Genomic DNA, 7,969 nt, shown 5'->3' on the forward strand with positions numbered 1-7,969 from the left:
GGTTTCTAACCAACAGAGTGTGAGGCAAAGGAAATCTGACCCCGCCCGACCCGACCCGACCCGGTCCGCCGTCAGCCACGTGTAAGTCCACCTTAAATAGAGGGAAATCCTCTCTTCTGTGGATGTTTCATGAATCATCTTGCTAAGTCTAAATGCTTACCGTGGTCGTCTACAGGAGAAAAGATGATCTGCATAAGCTCATATCAGAACTAATTTGCGAGGCTGCGCGAGATCAATGAACCCGAAGACAGACAAGCTGGTAAGGCGAACGGCGATGGTGGGCAGTGTCACGGCTGCTTACTTCCTTCTTACAACTGATTACGATCCCTCTCAAAATGTGCTCGTTCCCGTGCGTTTTTTCTCTTTTTTCCCTCTTTTATTCCAATTAAAAGGAATGGTGGTTTTCTCTGAATCTCATACTGATTTTCTGACCTTGTTTATGTGTTGAGTTTGGTTGCTTTTTAGACCTGTTTGTTGATTATTTTTACTACTTGTTAGTGGTCTGAATTTATTGCTTCTGAATCGGTTTTGGGTTTGATTTCTGTAGGCGAGTTCTTTGAAAGGCATTCAAAATTATATTAAATCTAAAAGTATATGTGGAAATGACAAAACTATGACAGAGAATTCTGTAAACATGTGCAGTTCTTTAACTTTGATGCTTTATAATCCACAAAAATATGCATTTTATTTACCTGCAAACTTTCTTGAATCTTTATAAACCCTAGCAGGAACACAGAGAAAATACCAGCTCGGTGAAATTGCAAGATGGAATTTTTTTTTTTAACCTTAGTGGGCATCTGTTTCTCCTGGCATATGCTAGAACTCACTACTGGTGTATCTCTTACCTCTCCACCAACGAAGCACTGGTCGATCATCGATTGCTCATTCTTGGGCATTTTCAACTGATACCCAATATCATTTTGAACTCCTGTATTTCTGTTTTTTCCTTTTTTCACTCTCTTTCCAGTGTAAGAATTCTGTGTTTTTTATGTATATATGCTCCTTTTATAAGTGAATGTTCTTAATTTGGTTGAATTGGTTCATTTAACCCCTGGAAATCATGCTCTGGGTTCAAATAATAAATCACTGCCGGGCATGTCTGTGGCAGGTCAAGGGGGCAATGAAATCAGCTGAACATTCTCTGAAGAAATTCATGTTCAATGTAGACACTGAGGAAACAGGGAAAGGAACTCCCAACTCAAACGGTGCAAAGAAAGAATCATAGAGTAACACTAGAGCTGCTGATGTGCAAACTTCAAATAGAGAGGAAAAAAAGGAGGCCAAAGGTTAGGTTACATTTGAAGCTTTACCCTTCTCTTGCTTTACTTCAAAGCTATGTAGGTGCTCAGATATTTGAATTAGCACGTATAGTTCTCTTTCATTTCTGCCCTTTTTGGATAAATGAGAGGTGCTCCACTGTATTTTGTTAGTATATGCAGGCCACAAACTTTGAAACAGCTACCAGTTGCCTCTAGTGTATTGGTTATGTGCTTCTTACAGCGACTGCATCAGTCTAATGAAATTAAAATCACGATTAATTATTAATTATTATAGCCTACTTCTAAATCACAATTAATATCAATAGAATATTATTTTCTTATTTGTTGTTAGCTTGTAAATTAATGATATTGTTAAAATCATTTTAATTAATAATGAATAATATCCAGTTTTTGTTAATAATTTAAATAGGTTGAAACTTGAAAAACTTGTCATTCATGTACTCGAAGGCAAGTTATGATCACCCTTGATAATCATCAAATAAATCATAATATAAAATACTTACAATACATATCAAAACATTCATAAATTAATAAAAAATATTAAATATAAAGCATTAATTGAGTGCCTAAGTCAAAGCTTAAGGTAAAAGAGGCATTATGGAAATTGAGAGAGAAGGGGAGGGGGTCCGAGCCATCCGGTGACAGAGATCCGACAAGGGCGATGTGAACGGAGTTGATCAGAAAATGCAAAAAACTATTGCCAGGAAATGGAAGAGAAAAAGTGCGAAAGAGAAAAGCCAACAGGAAATTAAAAAAAAAAAAAAAAAAAAGTGGTTCGGAAATAACCAGGTCTGATATAAAACGGCACGAAAACAATAAAAAATAGGAGAGGCCAAAAGAATGTAGGTTTAGAATCACTGAATTGAGTAATAATTCTAGGGCAATTTCAGACACGGTGGATTCACTGCGAATTCTAACTTTTTGCTCAGTAGCTTTCCCTTCTTTAGGTCTGTGAAAATAAAATTATTACGACAAAACTGTTCCTCTGCATGCAAATTCAAGCAAACATTTTAAAAGATCACGCCTATTATTCATCTCTTTGTATTTGTACAAACAATATATGGGAAGGGCTAAGAGATTTGAGGCCAGTTACTGTCTCATTACACGTTCAAGTAACAGACTTAGTGACTGCATATATCTTGGGTAAAATTTATCAACCATAGTGCCAGTCAAAAACCTCCTAGTAGCAGAAAACTAGGGCAATATTTATTGCCTAGTAATCTAAAAATTAGATGCCATTTTTCTTCTTTTCTTTTTTTAGTGCATATCAGCTAGTTAATCTCTCTCATTATACATCCAATAACAGACAGTTTGGGGGATTGTATATATTTTTTTATAGGATTCATCAGTCGAAGACTGACAAAAAACCTCCAACTAGCACAAAGCCAGGGACAACGAGCAGCCCAAAGTGACTGCTCCCCGCCTCAGATGTCCTATACAGATCACAGTTAGTTCACTGATAAACAAATACCTACAACACCTTTAACAACTCACCTTTGTACCATTTTTTGCTCAGAAACCTGATCATTCAAGGTTGGAGAAGGGGCAAGGCCATTACAATGCCAAAAACAGATGCTAACAATAGCAACAGCCAAAACGGGAACTTCTTTGTCCGCCTTCTGTTTCTTGCATCGTTTGCAGTTTCTTCTCTATCCTTGCCTTCTACGTTTTTAGTTGTGAGGGGACCAGATTTCGAAGTTTCCCTTCTTAACAATGTTTGTTCAGAAACAAACTGCTCTCCATTCTGCTGTTGTTGGTTGTATTTCTCTACATACTCCGGGAACAACTTTCTAAATAGTGGACTGCAATAATATAGGGAAAATAAAAGTAAGTTAAGAGAGTAAACTACACCAAGCAATCCAACTAAAAGCACAAGAAACAAAATTCAGGGCAGCTAGTGTGAGACCACTCACTTTTTACAATTGTGTGCAAGTGATGCCTTTGCAAGCCGTTTCTTCTCCTCAACAGTAGTAGAAACACTACCAGTAGTTGGACTATTATCCATCTGCATACCCACAAACAAAAACAAGAAAAAGCAAAACTCAAGAAGATAAGTTTACCTAAACCATAAAGGTACTTTATTAACCAACGAGCTATGTCTGTCATGCAACAACATATTGCCATCCTATTTCAATCAGTATGTCAATCTTTTGACTTTCCAAAATTGTACCAGAATCAAGACACCCCATCAATTCTACATTTATTTTGTTACATACGAAGCTACCCTAATGGTAAAACAAGCCACTATTACAACTGTGTGATATGACAAGTATTTCTGATCAAGCCAAGTCAAATGCAAACGACTAAGATTTTTCATGAGTTGCAGTAACTAAAAGAGTAGTGCTATCAGCACAATATACACCAAGAAACTGGACAGGTAAGAAAATGAATATTTTCATAGGTCGAGTATGATGATTGACAAGCACTCACCATAAAAGAAAGAAGTCCGGTGAGTATGCTGCAATGATTACTTACAAAATGGTTAGTTTGTGCAGATACACAGACAATTCTGTTTAACTTCAGTAAGACAACACTTCAATGACTAAATAGAAGTTCTTCTTACCTTGAGACTGACCACATAGGATTCCAGGTCTCTGGATGGACTGCAAACAAAGATAAGTTACCAATTAAAGTCAATACCAGATCTAATGCGTAAATATGATGTTCATTATTCAAACAAACTTACAATCACTCATGGAGAGGCAGATTTTTTTCTGAGTAGCAAATCGTCCATTTGGGGTGACCATACTGCCTCAAAGCAAGGTAACCCATATTAATAGGGGAATTCCAAAGACAAATGTCGCAACTTAAACCACAACAATCTGTACCTGATGCCTGGAGGTTTGTAAGGGTACTCTGGAGGAAACTTTATTTTTCCATAATAATATCCACCTATGCAGTAAAAATAGAAATGGTTAGAAACAAAATAAGGCAATCTAAAGAAAGGATCAATATTACTGTTTAGAATTTGCATACTCCCACAGATTGTTAAGATATATAGTACCATTTCAAATTGCTATAATTCAGTAAGGCTGATAGAAGATTGCATTAACCACTTTCAAGTAAAACTCAAATCTAACAGTAAGCAATAGATAAGATTAAAAAAAGAGGTTTGACCAAACACATCTTGAGATTGATGATAGCAAGAATCAAAAGCTGAGGCTAAATTAAAGTAACATGAAGTTAACTGCTATACTATCTACATTACTTAGAACAAACAAGCACAATAATTTGGAAATAGTCATACCAGCAAAAGGTGTGCCTTCACTTCCCTCAAGCACATAATCTGAAATGTAAAATAAAATGCAAAGGCATAATCAGATACTAGAAAGCAGGTCCATAAAGCATGAATCACACTCAATACAAATCCCTAACTCAATCTCTAAAAAACCAAAGAGCAAGTGAAAAAAATAACAGTATTCATATCATCAACTAGAGGATCACAACTTAAATGGTTAAGAATGATTTAAATTTTTTTTTCCAGATTTTTAGAGCTTATAATTAATACAGGACAAGTGGATATCACCAAGTAAAAGGGTGCCCGCAGATAATCCATTGTTCACAGTAACCAGGTCACTGTAATTTCCCAAAGGAAGCCTAAAATTACTGCTATCATGTCATCAGCTTATCCGTCTGTACTGTCAAATTCGATATAAAAGAAGTGGAACTAAGGTTTTCACACAACATTTACATATTTCACAGTATGGTAGGATGCGACAAACTAGATGCCCCCTCCAAAGACAAAAATTTGGAGAAAACTTCATCATAAGCACCTTCACAATTTTCATGCATGTGCAGTCACATCTAATGTAAAACCTGATAAAACCAATCACAAATCACTGCATGCTGAATATTCTGAATGCAGTGCACACCAAACTCTCTCCTTTTTTTTTTTTTTGAAAAAGATGTACTAATAAAACAAGAGAAATTACAAAATTTGGGGGAGCAGGTCCCTTACAACCAGCGATTGTAGGGTAGCTCCCTGCCTGACAAGCACATCTTCACACCAAACTCTCTCTTGGAAAAATATATGCATCAGGTACCATAAAAATAGAATATCATTTTTTTACTCATGTCATTAACAATATTTTTAAGAGGCAGAACAGCTAGCCTCGCTTCAGCATTCTTGAAAAGAAAAAGGTCTGACATAAAATATGTAAACAAAAGAAGCTAGGAATATTGCTTTTTTTCACAAAGGAAGCTTGAAATATGGCTAACCACAATGGTAATTTTTTTTTAAATGATGAAAAAAAGCTGTCATATTGAAAACCAGTTATTCACAAAGTATTTCATATTTTTTGCTCTCATGTATTTTTTTTCATTGTCTCCTTTTTCTATCAGTTTCTCTTGCTAGACACACACAATTTTCCACCAAAGTGATAAACCATGTGAATGTGGCTAATAATCATCACCATAATTAAATGATCAACTTTCCGTGACTCTATTTATCTAACAGATGACAAATTCTTTTAACTAGAAAAAAAAAGCCAAATTCATTTAACTGGAAAAAAAGCCAAATTCAAAGTTTAGGGATGAAATCAAGAAATAGAACAAGTACTCACGCCACTCTAGGATATCATTTGGCGATGGACGCGCCACAACATTTGAAACAGGCTCCTACACATTCAAATAACAAACTCAATTAGAAAAAAAAAAAAAGAAATTAGTCTAAGAAATCCCCTTGCTTCACACATATAAAGCATGGCCAAGGTTTTAGCATATACCATAAATCTCTTGAGGGGAGAGGGGGGAGAGAGAGTTTAGCATTTCACAAGAGAGAACTAACATTCTTTGTACATAATAAGCAGAAAAGTCAGAACCTTCATTTGATTTATACTGAAGAACATGAATTGTGATGGAACTGAAAAGCATCTTACAAGCTAAAAGAACGAACAAAAATATTTCAAAATGCCTACTGCAAATGGAGTAAATTAAACATTCGAACACATGCAGTAATGTGCAGTATATGTAAATAGAAGCACATTATTCAAAGCAAAAAAGAAGAAAAAGAGATTCATAACATGGTTAAAAAAGCAAAATTGTCTCAACAATCAGGCAAATGATGCCAATAACCTGCTTCAGTATGCATACCTTACAGAGTGCTCTATATTCCTTTTGAAGGCGCTTGACACAAGCCCTCTCTGCCATTTAAAAGTGCGTTAACAGAAAAACTCTAGATCTTTAGAAATCCTACACCAACCTTCTACTCTTCTGGGAAATGATTACAAGAAAGTACTGTACAGAAGCAACAAGCAAATCATGAGTCGAGTACTGCATCCACAAAGTTGTGATTACATAAGAAACAAACAAAATCACCAACTAAATGTGAGCAAGAAATTTTAAATGCTTCTCACATATAAAAAAATGATTCCAACAGTTAGAACGTTGAAATGAACTTAATCGCACATCATCATTTAAGCCTAAATGAACATCTGAAGAATCATCCATATTACTACTGACTAACACAAGAACCTTAAATCAATGCAGCGGACTCTAGTCCCTCTATTTGAACAAGCTTCATTTTTTTCCTTTGCCTATCAATGATTCTCTTAAGTAAGGAAAGCTAGATACCAGTTTCAAAAATAAGCCTCCCCTATTAGGTCTTTTACACAATTTCAAAAAATGCTCATCCATTCTACTTTGTTATCGACTCATCAAATGATCCAACTTGCATAACGTCCAGGAACTTTTTATACAGATTTTTGTTTATGAAACATTTGAGGAAGCATCAGCGACTCTCTTTGTCAAATAGGTGGAGATAAAGCAAAAGTAAATTAAAATAAAAAGAATTTAGCAGATTCAACAAAGTTACTTGTAGAATCGACAATTAGTGTAAAGAAAAATAGATCGATCACAACAAGAAGAGAAAATTGATAGAACTCACTCAAGCCACCGAAATAGGAACAATAGGTCAATCCTTTAGTTAGCCTTTTTCATAAGCAGTCGCTAGAGTAATACCCGAGCCTGAAAAACCGAAGTTGACGAATCCCTCTTACAGATCTTCAGTGGAAGCCATTCGATCAACTCAACTTCGAGATCTCTCAGGGGGATTAGAGGGGTTAGGGTTTTCAGTAGCGTTGAATTTACAAGAACTTAAAAAGGGGAAAAAGGGGCTATGGAGGTTGTTGTGGGTGGGCTACTCGCGCTCGCCGAGTGGCAAGTGATTTGAAAGAAACCATTTTACCGTGTCCCGACGGTTTTATATACGCCTGCAAAGTTCAGGGACATTCCCGATCTGAATTCACCATTTTAAGCCCGATCTTTTATTAAAATAACGAAAATACCTCCAGAATCCAGATTGCGTTGACCGAGTCAAACAAGAATTTTTTTTCTCCCCTAAAAATGATTTTTTTTCCATCTCCCCTTTCTGTTTTTCATTAAAATTACTCATTGGATTACAAGGCATGGCAAAGGCCTCTTAAATTACTTGTTTCTTGTCTTTCCTCTTTCCCATTCTCCTGCTTCCAACTGCAACTTAGTTGCCACGGGTTTGTTAACGGGAGAGATATTTCCAAGCAGTTGATCAGAAAGAGTGATTACTAAATGACAAAACAATGAAGAGGGAGGAGCAGCTTCCGAAGCAAATGAACAAAACTTATTAACCTTATGTTGGTAGGAAAGAATTGAATTTATTAACACACCTTCTTGGACCGTTGAAAGTTTGAAAAGTGGGAAATCCAGTGTAAAAC

The 7,969-nt window shown here is 35.9% G+C and overlaps 2 protein-coding genes across 5 annotated transcripts; one reads left to right on the forward strand and one right to left on the reverse strand.

The window, feature by feature from the left end:
- Positions 1-61: 61 nt before the first annotated feature.
- LOC137960565 (uncharacterized) lies at positions 62-1,527 on the forward strand. Of its 2 annotated transcripts, XM_068808220.1 has the most exons (3): positions 62-81; positions 176-349; positions 1,109-1,527. In XM_068808220.1, the coding sequence occupies exons 2-3, from the start codon at positions 236-238 to the stop codon at positions 1,223-1,225; spliced, it is 231 nt and encodes a 76-aa protein (XP_068664321.1). In that variant the 5' UTR covers positions 62-81; positions 176-235; the 3' UTR covers positions 1,226-1,527. The 2 variants fall into 2 exon arrangements, with proteins under 2 accessions (XP_068664321.1, XP_068664320.1); XM_068808219.1 differs by lacking the exon at positions 62-81 and having other exon boundaries at positions 142-349.
- A 934-nt stretch (positions 1,528-2,461) lies between these two features.
- On the reverse strand, positions 2,462-7,435 carry LOC137959919 (ubiquitin-conjugating enzyme E2 34-like). 3 transcript variants are annotated; one of them, XM_068807340.1, is made up of 10 exons: positions 7,239-7,435; positions 6,372-6,515; positions 5,843-5,897; positions 4,528-4,566; positions 4,109-4,172; positions 3,967-4,028; positions 3,844-3,883; positions 3,711-3,738; positions 3,194-3,285; positions 2,462-3,082 (listed from the first exon to the last, which is right to left on the reverse strand). In XM_068807340.1, exons 2-10 carry the CDS (start codon positions 6,426-6,428, stop codon positions 2,809-2,811), a joined length of 711 nt encoding a protein of 236 aa, XP_068663441.1. In that variant the 5' UTR covers positions 6,429-6,515; positions 7,239-7,435; the 3' UTR covers positions 2,462-2,808. The 3 variants fall into 3 exon arrangements, with proteins under 3 accessions (XP_068663441.1, XP_068663439.1, XP_068663440.1); XM_068807338.1 differs by having other exon boundaries at positions 7,165-7,435; XM_068807339.1 differs by having other exon boundaries at positions 6,372-6,551; positions 7,165-7,435.
- Between the last annotated feature and the right edge of the window lie 534 nt (positions 7,436-7,969).

Source organism: Aristolochia californica, unplaced genomic scaffold (assembly GCF_029961685.1).
Source record: "Aristolochia californica isolate CCGP_79_NKW_82.1479 unplaced genomic scaffold, dmAriCali1.0.hap1 SCAF_3, whole genome shotgun sequence".
In the NCBI taxonomy this organism is placed as follows: Eukaryota; Viridiplantae; Streptophyta; class Magnoliopsida; order Piperales; family Aristolochiaceae; genus Aristolochia; species Aristolochia californica.